The sequence below is a fragment of the Thunnus albacares genome, chromosome 4, assembly GCF_914725855.1.
Source record: "Thunnus albacares chromosome 4, fThuAlb1.1, whole genome shotgun sequence".
NCBI lineage: Eukaryota > Metazoa > Chordata > Actinopteri > Scombriformes > Scombridae > Thunnus > Thunnus albacares.
Genome location: NC_058109.1, coordinates 17,361,517 through 17,380,075, shown reverse-complemented (window position 1 = coordinate 17,380,075; position 18,559 = coordinate 17,361,517). Strand labels below are relative to the sequence as shown.

General features: G+C 41.9%; 1 protein-coding gene across 10 annotated transcripts in view; it reads right to left on the bottom strand.

Annotated features, from left to right (window-relative positions):
* cacna2d2a (calcium channel, voltage-dependent, alpha 2/delta subunit 2a) overlaps window positions 1-18,559 on the bottom strand; it is a 155,715-nt gene that overhangs the window by 72,765 nt on the left and 64,391 nt on the right. For all 10 annotated transcript variants that reach the window (XM_044347711.1, XM_044347712.1, XM_044347707.1 and 7 more), the window contains one exon: window positions 3,467-3,526. In XM_044347711.1, the coding sequence (XP_044203646.1) occupies window positions 3,467-3,526 (60 nt within the window). The remainder of the gene's footprint in view (window positions 1-3,466; window positions 3,527-18,559) is intronic.

Here is an 18,559-nt window from a genome sequence, read left to right as displayed (position 1 = left end):
ATCTGAGGCCTGCAGGACCGGTGACATCTTCTAAACCACTTTTATTTACCAGTTTAATTTCCAACATGTCTTACCCGTTTTATTATTTTTATTTTTGTATTATTTTACTTGCCTAAGTCCTGAAATGTTTTAAGCACCTTGTAACTTTGTTTTGAAAAGTGCTGTATGAATGAAGTTTATTATTATCGTTAAGTGGTTTAACGTCATCTGATGTGATGATTTCAGATGAAGGGTTTCAGGTAAATTACAAGAAAGAAATCAGTACCTCTGTGGGCGACTTTTTGTTCAGTGCATAAGGGAAACTGCATGGCCCGTATTTATTTTCATTAGACCTCAGAAGCTGAGCTGTGATTTTAGTAGCACTGCCTGCTCTCAGTCCCCAGGGGTCTTGGTTGATTAAGGTCAATTTTTGTCATTTGTATGGTCTTTTTAAGGAGAATTAGATATTAACATATGCCTGAAATTTTCTGTAATTTCAGTAATATCCAGTAATATGCTTTGCTCTTTCATAAGCACTAAACTATTCTGCAAGAGTGGATTCAATCTTTAGAGGAACAACACATTTCATTGATCTTTCATCTTTAATCAACTAATTAAAGAAATCCTATGAATATTACTCAACTAAGAATCTTCTTGAGGTGGAGACAACACTAGAATTGATTTGCCTTCAGGGATTTTTTTTTGTATTTATTCATTTATTGCTATTTAAAATGTATACACGTTTTATGTGTTCCTGCATTAAAGATCTTAATTTGAGTGTTAGACCAAGCTGCCCCATATATATATATATGTATATATGTATCTTAAAAAGTCTGACATTTTAGTATTCTTTGGTGTGCTGAGATAAAAACCATTAAAAGCAGTAAAGCATTTCAACGACTACTTTTAACTAGGAAACACTCAGACGATCATGTCACCAAAAAAAGGCATTTTTGCTTTGTCTATGGAGAAGCAGAATGTAGTTGTAAATGCATAACATTTAAAGTACTCACTAAACATCGTTATATACACACATTCAGCTACTGGGTCAAAGCTGGAAGACCCAAGATTGTTTCATGACCCGATTCTGAATTACAAATAAGTGATATGCCAATGCCATCCAGAGAGATTTCATAGTGCTCTGCTCTCCGCCAGCCAGTTTTCAGTTTATAAAATAAAGTAGAGTTTTGATATTTGGCTCTGAAGTTGCTGGTTCTCCCTTGATCCCTATGAGAGTTGCAAAGCAGCACTGAAATGACTGTGTCGTCTTGGGATGACTCTGTTGCCAACACAATAGTGGAGTGTCACAGAGGGATGGGCACCTGACCTTGAGAAATCAGCAGCAATCCAACACTCTAATGTCTATTTCACACACCATTTCATTCCAATGGATTTAAAACCCTGAACGACCATCACAACAGTTGTTACGATCAACATTTTGACATCCATAATGTCCAGCAGTCGAGATGGTCAGAAAACTGGCTCTGCAGTTAGACTAGGTAAAGACTTCAATGTGTGTGTGTGTGAGAAAGAGAGAGAAAAAGAGTGAGGTCTTCCCATTGCTGCGGTAACAGCTGCGATGGCAGCCGCTATGAGGAACAGGCGTGTCATTGAGTTTCTATGATGTCACCAGTTTGGCGAGGCGAGCAGATGGGCTGGGCCAGGTACAGAACCTGCCGTTAATAAACGCATACAAATAAATATCCACTCGCTGACAAACACAAACAACCACATTATGCTTTTCGAACCCACACTGGAGCACAAACACACACACACACGTACACACAAGCACACTCACAAATTCTATCAAAACGCACTGTCTCTCATGCATAAACACCTTTTCTCTTCATTTGACAGACTGCTCCACCCGCTAGTTTAAGATGCGACGCATTTCTCCTAATATGCCCAAAGAGCATGCAGCCCTAATCTAATTAGAGTGTCAGTCAGCAGAGTGTTCACCCAAAGAGAAATTAGGAAAGCACGAAATCTACAAACATGAAAAAATCTTCTTGCAAGGATGTGGCATATCTACCTCTTTCCCTCCTCCTTTCCTCCCCCCTCCTCCACCTCTTTCTGAGATTTTTTTAATGGTTTCACAGTTGCCCCTGCTGAGATTCATTACCTGGCCTAATTATAAAGGCAAATGAAATCAGCTCCAATACATTATTAATAGAGGAGCGCCATTAGGATTCATTTGCAGTATTTGCAACAATATGATATATTCCAACTGTTTTCATGCCTGATTAAAGACACATACCGATAAGAAAAAAGTATGAATGTGATGGTGGAGGTGGAGAGGGTAACGGTAGGGATGAGGCTGAGCAGAAAGAGAGAGAGCGATGGAAACAGGAAGACAAAAAGAGAGAGACAAATAGGAGAAAGAGTAGAAACAGAGGGAGAGAGGGGGTTTGGTGGATTAAAGAGAGTGCTGGTTTTTCCACTTGAGGAGGTATTGATGCCATATTGAATGCAGCTACTTATGAACAGGTGTGCTGTGTGTGGTCACTGTGACCCAGGGTCCGCTTCCTGCATGGCTACACATCCGATTGAGGTGCATTGGAGCCGGGCAAGGAGAGGCAGGCATCAACCCCCCCTCAGGCCTAAGATGAAGGGGCAGCCGCACTGCAGCTCCATCTCTCGGACCAGCACGGAGGGAGGGAGGGGTGCAGCCCAGCCACCCCAAGACTACAGCTTCAGAGTGTAAGCAACCATGAATAAAAATGGACTTTGCAGGGAAGTAGGGCTCATAATTATTCGTTTAAATCAGTTAAAGCCTTTTCTCAAATATCCCCCAGGAAGCGCGGGGTTAAAAATCCATTTGTGGGAAGTGTACCATGACAGCGAGCTCGTCTCCCTGGAGACAGAGGATATGACAGTAGGGAACGTGCATGTGTATCTGTCGGGTGATGGTACATATATGTGTGTGTGTGTGTGTGTGTGTGTGCATCAGTATGCATGCATGTTTGTGGGGCATTTGAGTGTGTGCAAGTTTGAGAATCAGTTTAGCACGTGAGCTCACAAACAGAAACAGACATACACAAAAAACAGAGTAATACCATTTCTCCGTTTTTAGATTTCAAGAGCGGATCTCTAGTGTTTTAAAGGTCAGCTGAAAGAGAATGCAATGTTCAACTTGCTGTGGCCGGACGGAAAAGCTCTTAGATAATACTGAAGACCATGAACACAACAAACCCAAAAGTAAGCAATTATAGTGTGTGCACACATGTAGTACTGTGTGTGTTATTGTTTTTCCATGGATTTAAAATTATGTTTTACTACCACATTGTCTCTGTGATGCTGATCACATTGTCATAAAAGAGTTGCCAGTAATTGTGGGGAAAAAATAGCTAAATTGAGGGGGAAAACTGGAAAACTGAAGAGAATGGGCAGGTAATAGGAAGATAAACCAGTAGTCTAGAAAAGAAATGGGAAAAAAAAGAAGTAGTAGTCTTGGGAAGGAGGGAGAAGAGCGGGTGTCCTACTTTACCGTCACACCGTCTTGCCATACGTGCTCCTTCTGAAGCAGCTCCGCCTCCTTGGCCAGTTTCTACAAGAAAACACATAAACAGCTGTGTGAGTGTCAGAGGTCAATAGACATTGATTTGTGTGTGTGTATGTGTGTGTGTGTGTGTGTGTGTGTGTGTGTGTGTTTGTGTGTGTGTTTGAGAGAGACACAGACAAACAGACAGGCAGATAGAACGGTGACCTTGTTACTTACAAAAGGCAGCACTGCGGTAAATTAACTGGGTAATTCGGGGGATTAGGCAGCACCAAAACCCAACAATGTGGTCCTCCTTAAAGTATCAGTCTAAATTAAAGTATGGCGCCACAATAATAGCCTTGATCGAAAACCAGCCACTAAGTGAACCGGCTGAACACAAGTTTAAATGCTATTTGGTGCTGTAAATTGTTTAGCTAAATTGACCTTGTTTTGAAAAGTTGCAGCGGAGGTGTTTGAAACCCAAATGGACGTATTGATCTATCAACTTGAACTTAAAATGTGTCATTATAAATATAACACTAAAGGAAGGCAATTTGAAGACCATGTACTGAAAGGAGTGCTTCACATTTCTGAGGTGATAATATGTGTCTGACTGACAGCTGAGCTGGCAGGAATATGAGACCCAATGTAAACATCTTGAGTTTGTAACAAGCCAAGGCGCAGACAGTCACTATCACTGATGATCCACGCCATTTTGAATCCAAACTGACCGACCTTGACGTTTGCGGGTTCATTTTTAAACTGTGTACACTTTTTCCCAATACTGAGCTGTTTCTGAGCTCATTCAACACAGTATGCCTGTGCTTGTAGATGACATTAGCTGGAAAGGCAATGTTGGCAGCTGTTCAAAATTCATGGCTTTTTAGCTGCTGTCAAGTTGTTAGTGTCACAGCAACATAAGAGTGTTACAGTAGTTACTGCTTTATGCAAATACAGTTCAAAATAAATAGTTTGATTGACTATATGTTGGCAAGTCTGAGAACCATGACATGTAGAAAATATAGTTTTAAGTGCATATATCAAAAACTGACATATGTACCTATTAATTTTGAATTTCTAGCACACGTCCATCATTCATCTTATTTTTGAGTTTGGTGCACATGTTTTAGTTGTTGGACTATATGTAAGTTCTCCATCTACACAGACAGACAAACGCCACACTGAGTGGTGTGTACACAAGCAGGGGGCACGTTCATGAGACCACAATTTACCGGGTAGATGCATATAATGACTTTCAGTTGTAGTTTGAGTGAAATGTCAGGTGTATTGATATTTTGTGTTTCTACGTTGTGCTGAATTATAAATAACACAGAACTTAATATCCTTGTCGCAAACTAGTATCAAACCCACTAATGTCGTCATAAAGCATGTGCTTTAATAGTCTAACAACATGTACCATGATGTAGCTTAGGCTTATCTCAGAAGAAGCTTACTGTATGTAGGCTTCTCATATAGAAAGTCTTCCAAGTGACGAATATGGTGAAGCCTTAGAGTCTTTCTCCCTCCCTCCCTCCCTCCCCAGTATCTAGGCCCAGGCCTCTAGGGGGCGATCTTGTTCCTGTCCCAGAATAGTCTGATCAGCCGTAAAGTCCCAGGGCTCTAAAATTACTAACCCTATTTAGACCCCGGCTAAGAGCTCACTCATTTGTGGTGCCACACTGAAGGAACCAGTCCCCTATACCACAAGAGGCTTTTTATCTACTAAAAACACACAAGACATAAACTCTCATTATAGTAAAAGCTGTCCTATTTCTATTAAGAGCCCCGCCCACCTCATCTCAGCAGACCCTCCCACTCACAGACACGCAGTGACAATACTACTCCACCTCCTCTTAACACACACACACACACACACACACACCAGGCCAAGTCTCGTAGGGACATTGTATAGGGATGTTAGTAGAGGATAATGGTTTAAAGTATATACATGATATAATATCACTAACCTAATTTGAGACACAAAATACAGATCATTTCGAGTCCTCCGTGTCTTTATGCTTTTGCATTGTGCTTTTAATCACCTGAACAAGCCTTAAATAACAACGATAAGATTTAATTCATTTCCTAATGAGACAATAGGCGACTGAAACAATGAAATGAGGATCTAATTAGCCCATTGAAATTATTACCAAAGAGTCCATTAGAAAAGACAGTAATTGTGTGGCTGTTCGTTAGAGAGGGTCAGCCTAGCTAAAGGGCCGAGTGACAGTGGTAATCTCTTGGTGAAACTATCAACACAACATTTTTCAATTAGGGATAAACACAGAGCAGCTGAACAATAATCTTCCTGCATTGCCAGTTTTGAGATTAGCCTGAAAATTAAAGCCATATGACTTCACGCTCTGTTGCAATCACTGGTATATGTTACATATGTCTAAATATGTCCTTTTAAGGACATAGGAAATAATGTCCATGTTCCCAAATGTTGCATTTGCAGAACAGCTTCCATCCTCAACTCTCTGTCATGATCTATGATCTAGCAACCCTTTCATCCCCTTGGCTCAGTCTTTTTCTCAGCATTTAATCTGTCAGTAAGAATCTCTACTTTGTCCCTTTAGAAAATCCATTTCTCTCCCCCTGAGTAGCCCACACATCTTTTTTCAGCTCTCTGTTTCTCCAGCTGCCTCTCCCTCTGTATTCTTCCTCCCTCTCCCCTTGGTAGGCCACAATTTCTCTGGGACCCTATCTCTTCCCTAGCAGCTTAATGCAGTCCCCCTGCTCCAAAACAGCCATGTGTCTTCATGTGTCTTTCCTTCCTCTGTGTTGGCCCAGATGGATGGGCAACACAAACAGCCAATGAATCAGAGTGAGAGATGTGGGAAGGAGGGGGGCAGGGATATATCATCTATGCTGGTGGCTGGAGCCCAAGCAGCTTAGAGCACTGGATGAGCATAGTGAGATCAGCACAGTACAGCACAGATAAGCTCAGTACAGGCCCACACAACACAGCATAAAACACTACAGCATACAGGCACAAAGGCACCAGGAGAGTCGACACCATGAGCACGGCCTTCTAATGTTATTGCCATTGTAACCTTGACACAAAATGCATCACATGTTGGGCCATTTGTCACCGAGCCTTCAGGCAAGGTCAAGAACCATAAACACAACTCTGTAATGGATAGTGGCATGTGAAGTGCCTCCACAAGGTCTACAGCTTTAAACAACACACAATGGAGCCTGTCATGTATGCAAACACTGTACATACTGGTGCAGGTGACAGTGTAATTGTACAAACAACCAAAGATCAGGCAGTGCAGCTTTGGTGATGTCTCCGCTGTCGAAGAACCCACCCGGCAAAAAGCTGTGCTCCCTCACTGTGAACTCACAGAGCAAGAAGAAAGCAGGAGAAAAAAAAAAAAATACCAAAAGCTCAGCATGAGGCGATTAAGATCTTTAATATTCATAACTGTTCAGTTTGCTCTGTTCCAGAGGGGAGCAGTTTAATCACTCAAAGTCATGTTATTTCTAGGGGAATGACAGCACACCAGGGACGGACAGCGTCATGCTGTGGTGAGCGCCAACTCGACACCAGGCCGCCTGTGTGATTGCTGCAGCCTGTTAGACCCTTCCACCGAGCATAAACTTAAAGGGCACTCGACACATCACATTGTCGTCCGTGTGATCTGGAGGGACACTCCAAAACAGTCCCGCAATATGTGTGTTTGAGTGAGAGGGCACTTGAGAAAACACGACACGGTCTGCACGTGTGATTGCAGCCTTGAATCGAGGTACTCAACATGTTCCAAATGACCCTCTCAACTCGGTTTCTGGGGCCGCTTAGTCACCTTGGGGACCAAAAGACTGTGAAATGACTCTGCTGAGGTCACTTAACCTTCTCAGAGTGAGCAACGCAGTGAGGGAAGACCCTTAGTAAATTTTACAATGATTGGCTGCTCTGAACAGTGACAATCATAATGGCAAGCCGCTAAGCTCTTTGGAAAAAGATGTCTAAATATAGAACAGCTTTTTAAGGGTCCTTCCCACATTGTAGAATTAAAGATCCACACACAGCACCACTAGAAACCACATCTTCACTGTATCTACTGACACATAGGATCAGGAAGAATCATCAGCGACAGCATGTTTACATAGCGACATGATACATCTGTGGGCAGTGTTGCGCCCGTGTTGTTTGAGGACACATGGGAATATAATCATCGCAGACATGGCAAGGAGTATTAAAAATGTGTGTCATGGCTGCTGACAAATTCATGTTATGTCAAAATGTTTTTTGGCCTTAAGGGATGCTCAGTATGCTGTGGTAGTGCAGAGAGGAGCAGTGTCATGCAGCAGTTAGTCCATTAGGGGGCAGCAGACTGAGCCCACCAATGAGCTCCAGCAGCAGCAGCAGCAGCAGCAGCAGAAGCAGCAGCAACAGCAGCAGCAGCCAGTGGAGCCTGTCAGAGTGAGAGCAGTCTGCTTTAAGCTCTTCATTCTGTCTTCTCCACTCGGCCGGGATTAAGGCCAATCATAGAAATCACTGAGTCAGAACCATCCCACAATAACAGATGGAGGGACTTTCCACTCCAGAATTTTAAAACATCACAGACAAACTCACTTTCACTTCGCCTCGCACCCTCGCCGCTGCCATCCCCCACCGCCGCCGCCGCCACCACCACCTTTCATTCTCACGCCATCCTTTTATCTCCCTTCTTCATTCGGCTGTTTTATCCTGCCATCATATGCTGTACTCCATTTCTCTCCATCTGTTTCAGTTTACTGCCTTCAAACTTCCTCCCTCCTCTCACACCATATACTTCCAACAACACAGTCACAACCCAACTTCAAAAAACACTTTAATTGACTTTGCATAGCGCAGAACTCGTCAGTAACACAGGATAAAATGGGAAGGAGCATGAAAACTTATGACATGTTTTTATTGCTTGAATTATTATAAATTCCTCTCGGCGGAGTGGACGAAATGACAGAACATGCCATCTCAAGTTCCAGTCACAATCGACTGGGAGGAGGACAGTGATAATATAACTCCTCTTCGGAGTCGCCAAACAATATAAAAGTCCATAATGAGGAGAAATAATGACCCTTAATTCCAGGTCCCTCGTTGGTTTGTTACTGGCAGTTGGGTATTGTAGTCCTTATTAGCCAACTCTGACAGAGGATCTGCATTGGATGGGTGGGAGACCCTGGCTTTGTTCTGTGATCCAAAGCACCCTGTGGCAGGCCGGTTTGCAGAGGCTGTGTGTGTAGTGCTATTGTAGCATGTGCTGAGATAATCCCTGCCTTTGTTCTCTCCCCCCCCCTCCCATAATCTTCCCCCTCCACAACGGAAATGTTAACACTTTCTTTTGCATTTCTCCACTCGTCGAAAACGCATTCCCAACTCCACTCTGCTGTTTCCACGGAGACCGGATCTGGAAGACGCGGACTGTCACCTACCCACAGCGGCGGCAGCAACTCACCAGCTTTTCAAAATCAAACACAAGCTTTTCTGCACTCCGCACATGCCCACAGAAACACCACATTTCCACAGTAGATTGCCAGCATTGTGCCGAAGCTTCAATGTCTACTTCAGTGAGACAAAAAAGGCAGCTGTCTTTACTTTAGAACAATACAATATCTCTCTGCAGACGTTAAACTCCCACAGAATGGCTCTTTAAAGTTCCACTGAAAATAATCGACCTTGATCATAAGCTCTTGTGTACTAATCAGTCTACTTCTAAGTTTATAATATGGATATAATCAAAATACAACTATGTTAGAGGCAATGTCACAGGAGCAAATGAGCTAATCTAATATATTACTGGCTGCTAAAGTATCTCCATAAAAACAATATTAATTCTCTCTTAACTGGGGCACTTTTTGTTTTATTTGAAATACTCTATTCAAAATAATATGCATTTTGCTCATTAAACTGCAGAGCCTTTGAAGCTAAGTGGCAGGCTCATCATAGCACAGAACGGGGCCACAGACCATTGTGCTGCACATTATCATTCACTGGAGCAACTACTACTGTAAATTTAATTAAACCTCCTATGGGATGAATGCTACAAACAGCTGCATTTCATCACTTACTCACAGGCACACACGCGTGCAAAACCACACGCATACATAGGTCACAATGCACATATCCAAGACCAGCACAAATATAAAAGATGTAAAGGTCAAATAAGGTCACTTCTGGAACATCACAGTGAGTCAATACCGCACAGTTCTGCAGCCCTGACTGCTCTCAGGTAGCCAAGTGTCCTTCATGCAGGGGCCAGCAGGGGGCTCAGGGTGAGCGTGCAGGCAGAGCGGTGTGCCGGTCGGGGCCAGGATCAGCTCAGTGACATGTGAGTGTCTGGCTGGTTGGGCTCACTGTCCATTGTTTGACAGATAGTCACAGACATGCCCAAACTGCTGCTCGGCCTTTCCTGCTGTTACTGGCATCGACCAGACAACAGAGACAGAGCGAGAGTAGAAGAGAGCCCAAAGGCGCCATTTACAAAAAAAGAAAAAAAAAAATGATTCAGACGTCTTGTTTCTCTCGCAGCCCATAAGGCATCAACCTTGCAGGTGACTGAGAAGGAGAAAATTGCATACCTGTCTGGAATTGGTGATAGCTAAAAATGAATAAGAAATGAAAGACGCCTGGTGACATTCCACTAGAAAGAAACAGTACACATAGCTGCTCTTTTAGTCAGTACATCTGTTAACAGGTGTGTGCGATTGCCTGGATGACCTGCTTGTTTTGTCCGCCTCCTCAGCAGGCTGAGTGGGGAGGAGCAGAGTGAAACAACATCAAGATGCTGTGCATATGTCTCCTTGATCGGAGGTGAGAGTGATGTATACACGCACGCTGCGACACAAACAGAACAACAGAACAAGACAGAGAGCTGTGTGTACTCCGACAGTCTGTATTTCAACAATCTGTTATTTGCGTCACGTCTTGACAAAAACTCCTGTAACGTCAAAACCCAAAGATTATACAAAAAACACACAAACAGAAGGTACGAGCAGTCGAACAATGGCGGCGGCTCAAACTCCTCAACATCTCAAATGGAAGCGTATAACAGTGCACGTGAACATGCGCGCACACTCAGACACAATCTCAATCACCGCTGGTCACACACATTAAACCCACACAAACTCCGTACAGATCTATGTACATACTGTACACTTGCAATCAGCCTGAAAGAGCCCTCACTAATCATCTTGCAATCAATTATACACACACATTTGTATTCACTGTGCCCTTTCCCTTGGCAAGCACACACTGGCTGCTGAGCTTGGATGCAAATACAGTTGGAAAGGGTCAGATGTGAAACAAATGAGAAAATGAGAGAATTTTGGGGGGACTGAGTAAGAAGTTTTTCTTGGAGTTTCACTGAATATACTGTATCCAAAATGCCATAATGTTCTTTGATAATGTTTGATTAGTGACTTTGTGAGAGCAGCTGTCACATTTTCATAGTGAGAATCTAATTTAAGAAACAAAGTCCAAAGTTTATTATACTGTATGTAGCCATCTACAGTGGTAAGCAGAAATGATCAGATTAACTCAAAGATGGCCAGGTCGAAAAAGAGCAAAACCACAAAAGGAAGGAGGCAGGTGATTTTTTTTTGATTTTTTTTTTTAAAACAGAGCCATAGCAGTATTATCTCTTTCCATCAGCTTAACACCCCTTCCTTTCACCTAACCTCACCACAGCACTGTTTGCACTTCAAGGGCAAACACTTTACTGTCCATTTTTTGCCCTTTACTTCAATCATCCTCCCAGTTACTTTGTATTGCAGAGAGAATAATGAAAGGAGTTACACGTTCAGGGCTTATAAAGGGAGGTTGTTCAACTCAAAGGTCATGACGTGTTACCAAAAAGGTATTTTGTGATGTCTTGCAGATTAACTCTGCTCCGTCCCCATCCTCCTTTTTCTGCTACAAAGAGAAAGTGTATGGTGTCTGACAAAACTGTTGTCAAAGTGCCAGAGAGTCCAGTGACAGCAGCTGGTGTTTGACAAAGTGTATCATTGACAGTGTGTGGCCAGGCAATTGTTCAGGATTTACACATGTGCACACATGAGTACACACCTTCATATTCATCCATCCATTCTCTCACACACACACACACACACACACACACACACACACACACCATATCCAGTATTCCAGCAGACATAAGAGCGGAAAAACATGCAGACACTGCCGTCTCTCAAAGCAATTACAGCAGATTGAAACCAAATTAAATTTGAAGCCTAGAGCAACACCAGCGACTGAACATCTATGACAGATATGACAGGGGAGGAAGGGGAATGCTGCGGGACCAAAGGGTGGAAGGGATGATGGAGAGAACAGCAGGTGTGGGTCACAGAGGAAGAGAGAGCTGCTTGGGTAGAAGAGCAAACACAGACAGAAGTAGGGCATAGAGCTCGTCCCATACAATGAATATCAGGGGTGGACAGGATTTGAAGGAGCATACAGATGGCCCATTAACTATGAACAGTGTATTCTGTACGTTACTGCCGATTCAATAATGTACCATATGTTTTTCGACTGATTTCCTTCCTTCCGGGCAGCCACTGGTTTACATTCATTTCTGTATGGAATGAAGTTGGAGATACATAAAACTTGCTCGACATAGGTCATTCATCACAGTAAACATTTTATCACCTTTATCACAAGGCTCCGATATCCACGACTGGAGAGTCGGCTGCTGAACAGCAACCTTTTAAACGCAACAAATGACCATATTCACACTATTCTTTTTCTTGATACCATCTAATGTTTTCCATTGTTGCAATGACACACTGTACAGTAGCAATGAATGCAATGCTTTTCCACAGCAGTGATAACAAAAGGGATAATAATGGCACAAATTGTGCACTATGAACAATTAAGTGCAGTGCCTTTAATTTGATTTTCACACTGTACTAAAATGATTAAAAATTCATAGCTGAAAGGGAGAAAATATAACTAAAAGTGTATGGTATACTTTAAGCTGTTGCCAGCAGTAATATAGAAAAGTTTGGACTAATACATGCAAAACCGCTGATGTGTTTCTTCCTGTAAAGATATGATGTGGTTTATAATGTCTGGCTATTGCAAATGAGTGCGAATACAATGCTGCACCTTTGCAATTCATATTAAATACATCTTAGTATTAACTGAGTAATCATTTATTAAGAATTATACAAATAAATGAGCCAAAGAGAAAATAATTAGAAAAACAGCAACACTATAAAAGCACTATCCAATAAAAGCACTTCTTTTTAGCCGTCATCTTACTGGAAAATGATACCACGATGCCGAGTAGAAATGTATCATAATCTGTAGACCATTTAGCAATCACAAACATGTGCTCGTTACAGGCATACAGATTAGCTCGGTTTCCAGTTCTTCAAGAGATATAATTTCTCCATTTTCATTATCCTAGTCCAAGAAATGACAGGATTAGTTTTGGCGGCTTTTAAACATCTGATGTTATCTTCCTCTCCTGGGTGAACAATTAATCCCTCTCACTTCCCTTCTTCTCATCGCCCTCCCTCCCCATCCAGGCTTCATCTTGCCTCCATTTCTCTGTTCCTCTCTTCTTCTCTCCCCCCACTGTACTGTCTATCTCTCCCAGAGGAGATCTTTTTTAGTAGAAAGAAATGGAGCTAAGTGTCCTGGCATTTAAATACCAACAGTGTGCCGTGGTGCAAAATGAAATCATACAACAATGTGGTTTCTATAATCACTGGTCTTAGAGTGTGCCCACACACTCACACGGGCATTTATTTTTCTGCTATAATGTTGTGGTGAAATCGTGTTCAGTTTTACTATCTCACTGTTTACTAATAGGAAAAACAAGTGTAAATCAACATGTTCATTGATCAGGGTTTTACAATTCTTGTGTATGTTTTTCCCTTAGTATGATGTGTCTTGGTACCATGAAGTATTATGTTTCGATCCGGTATGTTTGTAAATACAATCTGAACATTCAATTTCCATTAGCAAAAACAATATTAGATGGATCAATAATCAGAATCAGATTGCAGTTACAGTATGATATAATTTTTGAATGATTATCTGTCACACTTTTTATGCCAATATGCCTTCTGACTGACAAATGAAGGAGATTGTTTTCATTGTGTGCGGAGCATAACTAGCTCGCTAGCCGGTTTCATGTGTTAATGCAAACAACATCTGGCTAACTAAATAACTGTTTGATCAGTCTGCTGTGGTTCATCCTCATACAGTCCTCGGTCACTGAGAGATGATTCACTGAATATTCAAGTGATACTGATGATGCTTAGAATTTACAAGTGCTGTGACTGGATGCTAATGTGATGCAGAATTTATAAAAAAAACATGCAACATTTAGAAAAATAAACATATAGTGATGAAAAAAAAATGACAAAATTTGTTTTGTAATAGTGTACCTGGGAGCCCATTCTGACTTACTGTATGCAAAAATGATGGCTCAGTCCTTCCTTTTTCATTTTAGACTCTCCTGATGCTGATTTGTTCCCTCCCTGTCATGTCTGAGAAAATAATCCCAGAGCTTTCTTTTCATTTTTGTCAGATGTGGATAGTGTGCCTGTATTTTCTGAGCTGCTGATACACTAGGGTGACTGATATTATGCAATGTTATTTTTTATTTGTGAAATACCATCTGGGTTTTAAAGCAGCATTCATGATCCATCTGCTCTTAGCTATATCTTATATTCAGGAACCCTATAGTATGTTCATTACTACTATAGATTATTTAAAGCCCCGCTCTACTCATAAATGTATTTGCTTATTGCTTATAGGGAAAAAAAGAAAGTAAGTGCACCTTGAGTTAAGACTGTTTTGTCAATTATAATTTTATAATAATCCTATTTTATCTAGTTTTATTTCATCTAGTTTAGATAACAAATAAAAAAAAAAAAAGTACTGCTTGGTGCTATGACAACACACAGCATGCCAAAAGTATTGTCACACAGTGAGGTGGCATGTCGTGGTAAATTACTGGGAACAAACCATGCTGACTTGACTAACTTTCTAGCTAACAAGATACATTTGTGTATTCTGTGTACTTTCGATTGATTAAGGCTGACTGTTTCCACCTGTTTCCAGCTGTATTAAGTACTGTAAATTTCCACCAGGTGGCCATTGGATCTAAGACGCATACAATGTAACTGGAATGATCTGGTTTCAATCCATCCGAGGCCCTTTTTTAAACACTTCATCCCCCTCTATGTCCACCACATTGGCTGGTAAACACATTAATTGGTGCATAAGGACAGAGGAGATCAATTAATTCAATAAATTGACATTCATGCTATCTTAAGTGATACGCATAAATTAAATACCATGTTGTGCTTGCTTAATAATTATGTGTAACCTTTTGACACCCTCACATCCTTCTGGATATTTGCTTGAAACATGTGCAACATTTTATTGGAAACAGAACGACTGCTAACCTAGGCTAAACACATCCCAGGCACTGTACTAGACGCAAAATGTCCAAATTGAAATGGATCCTGACTGTGGATAAATCAAAAAGGGTCAGATTATTATTTTAATTAGAACTACCCTTGAATTAGTTTTATGCTAGTTAATTTGTTTATTTTATGGAAATGCAATGAATGCAGAATACAGCGTTAAAGCCCCAACATCAATATACACTGATACACTCACACAATTAAGTAATCTTTAGACATCTTAAAGAAACACTTTTTAATTTGTGCACTTTGGAGAATTGGAGATGGGGAATTTAATACCAAGTAGATGAAATGTCATGTAAGAAGAATTGGGCTCATTTATGCTGACCACGAGAATAAAGTATTGCTCAAGATAAATGAACAAGATGACAAGAAGTAGAGCCCAGGGCGTACAAGGCCGTCACCAAGTCTAATCAGCGGGACAAGGGTGAAAATGCACACATTCAAAATGTCTCAAACTCGAATTATTAGTTTTAAACAGGTGCAGACATGTAAAGGCTTACTCACGCAGAAGCGCACACACACACACACACGGTGCTCACACAGCACAAAAATGCACAAAAACCATCCACATACATCTATTTTTAAAGGACACAGGCACTCAGTGTTGTTAAAGGGCAGAGAATTAAAATACCTTATTTAAATGTTCCAGAAAGAACAAACTCATTTTCAAGGAAAGCTTCAAACACACAGCAGTCTGGTGGTATATTCAGTATCATTATAGACTAACATTGGTCAAATATTAGACTGTGCAGCCCTTTCTGTGTGTATGAAGTCAATTTACAAGATGGCCTTTTCAGTTTCTCATTACCTGAGTGGTATACACTGTGCGCATTTTATCTCACCTATAAAGTCCTAAACATACGTTTCACAGCTACGTAAAACACAATGCAAGGTGGAATATCTAAAATTACAGAAAAACCCTTGCAGGAGAGAAAGAAATGGTGAGACATTGGTGAGAGAAGATGAAGAAAGTAAAAGTGTGACAGAGGGAGAGAGAGAAAGCCAGGCAACACCGAAGCAGTCTAACCTTGACAGAGAGTATCTTCTGACAAGCATCTGCCTCCTGTAATAATTTAGAAATAATCTCCATCCACAAAGGCACAGCAGTCTGGCAGAGTAAATGCTCTGTGCCTGATCGATCACTCCGATTCAGCCAGCTGCCGGTCTCTGTGTGCGCAGGCCCAACATCGATCTCAAGCCTTCTCTCTCTCTCTCTCTCTCTTTCTGCCATACAGAGAAGGATGATAAAGTGAGGAAGAGGATGAAAATGCGAGAGAGAATGGAGATAGGGGTAGTGGTGTCAAGTTGAGAAAAACAAAACTGGATACAGAGGAGAGAAAACAATAGAGCAAAGTAAAAGAAAACATGATGAAGGCTATTGAAAAATGTAAACAAACATTTTATAACAAAGCAGTGGATGCGTCTCCACAAACTACGGAATCCAAGCTATTGTTCTGCTCTCCAATGATGCTTTGCTTTATGACAAACATCATCCACCGGACAACAAACAGTCCTTTGTCGAGAGCTTTTGGAGGTGCAGTAGGTGGCCACCCAGCTTCAGACACCAGGAATACACGCTCGCGCACACACACAGGCACATCCCATCAACACATCCAATTACTACTCGGCGTTGTGACAGCATTAACTGCCACTGTGCATTTGGCCCCTAGCAATTAATTGACTTTTAAATAGTCTGCCATTAGCACCAATTTAAATGAATAGATGTACTCCTCCGCCTTCACTTAGCATACTTTGCCTTGTCTGCCTTTAAGAAGCGGCTCCACTGTGTCGTCTAAAATGGTCGTGCAGCAAGCAAGGTTTCAAAACAGAGTGAGGACAAAATGAGCCATGCCTCTAAAATATATCATTATCGCGAATATAGACCGTTATTACAGTATCAGTATTAGATCAGACCTCTACACTGAAACACCTGCTGACAGCATGTGAGGTCTAACCTGAAGTTTCTACAGCAAGGAATTAGTTTGTGGTTGTAATGAAGGTACTTAGGTGAGCGTATACAGTGAGTGTGATGGTGTTTAGTATTATAAACCATACAGTATGGGAAGAGCGGGGGGGTGGGGGGGGTGTCAAAAGGTAAAGGCTTATTGTGATAAGCTGTGCCTGAGCTTGTAAGTTTGTAATCAATGATAGGGATTAATGTGTATCCAAGAGAAGAAAAAAGAGAGCCAGGTTGCTTTTATCTGAGGTCGCTAAGATTACAGAAGCAAAGGACACACACGAAAAAAGAGAGAGAAGAGAGAGAAAAAGGGGGCGGGGGGGAGGGGGGACAGAGTGAGATAATTATTATCATAGAGGTGGTTTTCCAAGGTCAATATTTGAGATTTTCCTCGACTGTCTCTCTGAAGCGTAACCCCTCCCTCCCACCAACCCCCCTTCAGTACCTCCTCTCCCCACCGCTGCCTCCAGGCGAGCTCCTATCTTCCCTTCCCTTCTCGCATTCCCACACCTTTCCCCTGTCACTCATTCAGCAGAGGAAGGCAGTGTCCCATCCCCCTGGTCGCTGCCTCAAATGAGCCAAAGCTATAGCCGACAGCTGCAGTACCTTTTCAAACACAGGAAGAATTAAATGGGCGATAAACAAACAAACAGGCCTCCTCTCTGTGTAGTTTTAGGGAGCCACCTGTCAGTCAGCGAAGAAACAAGGTAACTGGGCACCAAACCACATCTCCTGGCCCCCTACTTCATTGGCCTGTAAGGAAAAACACCTGCCAATCATGAAAAGTGTTAGGTCATTATGTTATGACAGGCTATAACCGGCTGACAGAATTATGACAGGCTGTCAAAGCTCGAGACAGTGGGGCAGAAATCAGGGATGAGGAAGGGGAGGAGGAGGAGGCTGCAAAGGAGAGGCAGGTGAACCAGAGTTTGACGGTGTGAACTCAAAACTCTTCCTGAGGACTGAGGAGTACCCCAGAGTCTAAGATAATTTAGACAAAGCAGGCTTTCAGTTGTCCAAATACACAGTTCATAAAAGACAAATAACAATGCGCAAATATAAGGTTCCAACAGACTTTGAAAATGTGTAAGAGTTTGTGGATTTAGAAGAGAAATTCATAATGGCAGTTAAAGCATCTTTATCTTTGCTAATGTGACACACACACACACACAGACAGACTTGGGTCACCTTTGGAGACATTACATAGACTTACATTCATTCATTTAGGGTTAGACTTACCCTAACCCTTATCTTAACCACTGACCCAAAAATCAGCATTTTTCCCCAACTGTACAAGTTGTCCACAATTAACTGGTGTTAAGTGTGGGGTGTGTCCCTGAAAGTGTCTTAAGTCACACACACACACACACACACACACACACACACACACACACACACACACACACACACACACACACACACACACACACACACACACACACACACACACACAGCATGTGTATGAAACAGTGCCTCCAGAGAGGCTCTGGACATTTTCCTCTGCAAATGTGCTTTAACACCAGTAAAAGCCCTGTTTCTTTTTGCATAACCACTATTACAGGCCAATGCCACAGCTGATATGAGACGATGCAACAAGCTGAGACAGACTCTGAACGGCTTCCACTTAAGAAACAAACACAACAGAAGAGAAGTGACAGCGCAGTGCAAATGAATGCAAACTTGGGAGAAATGGAATGGAGAGAATAATT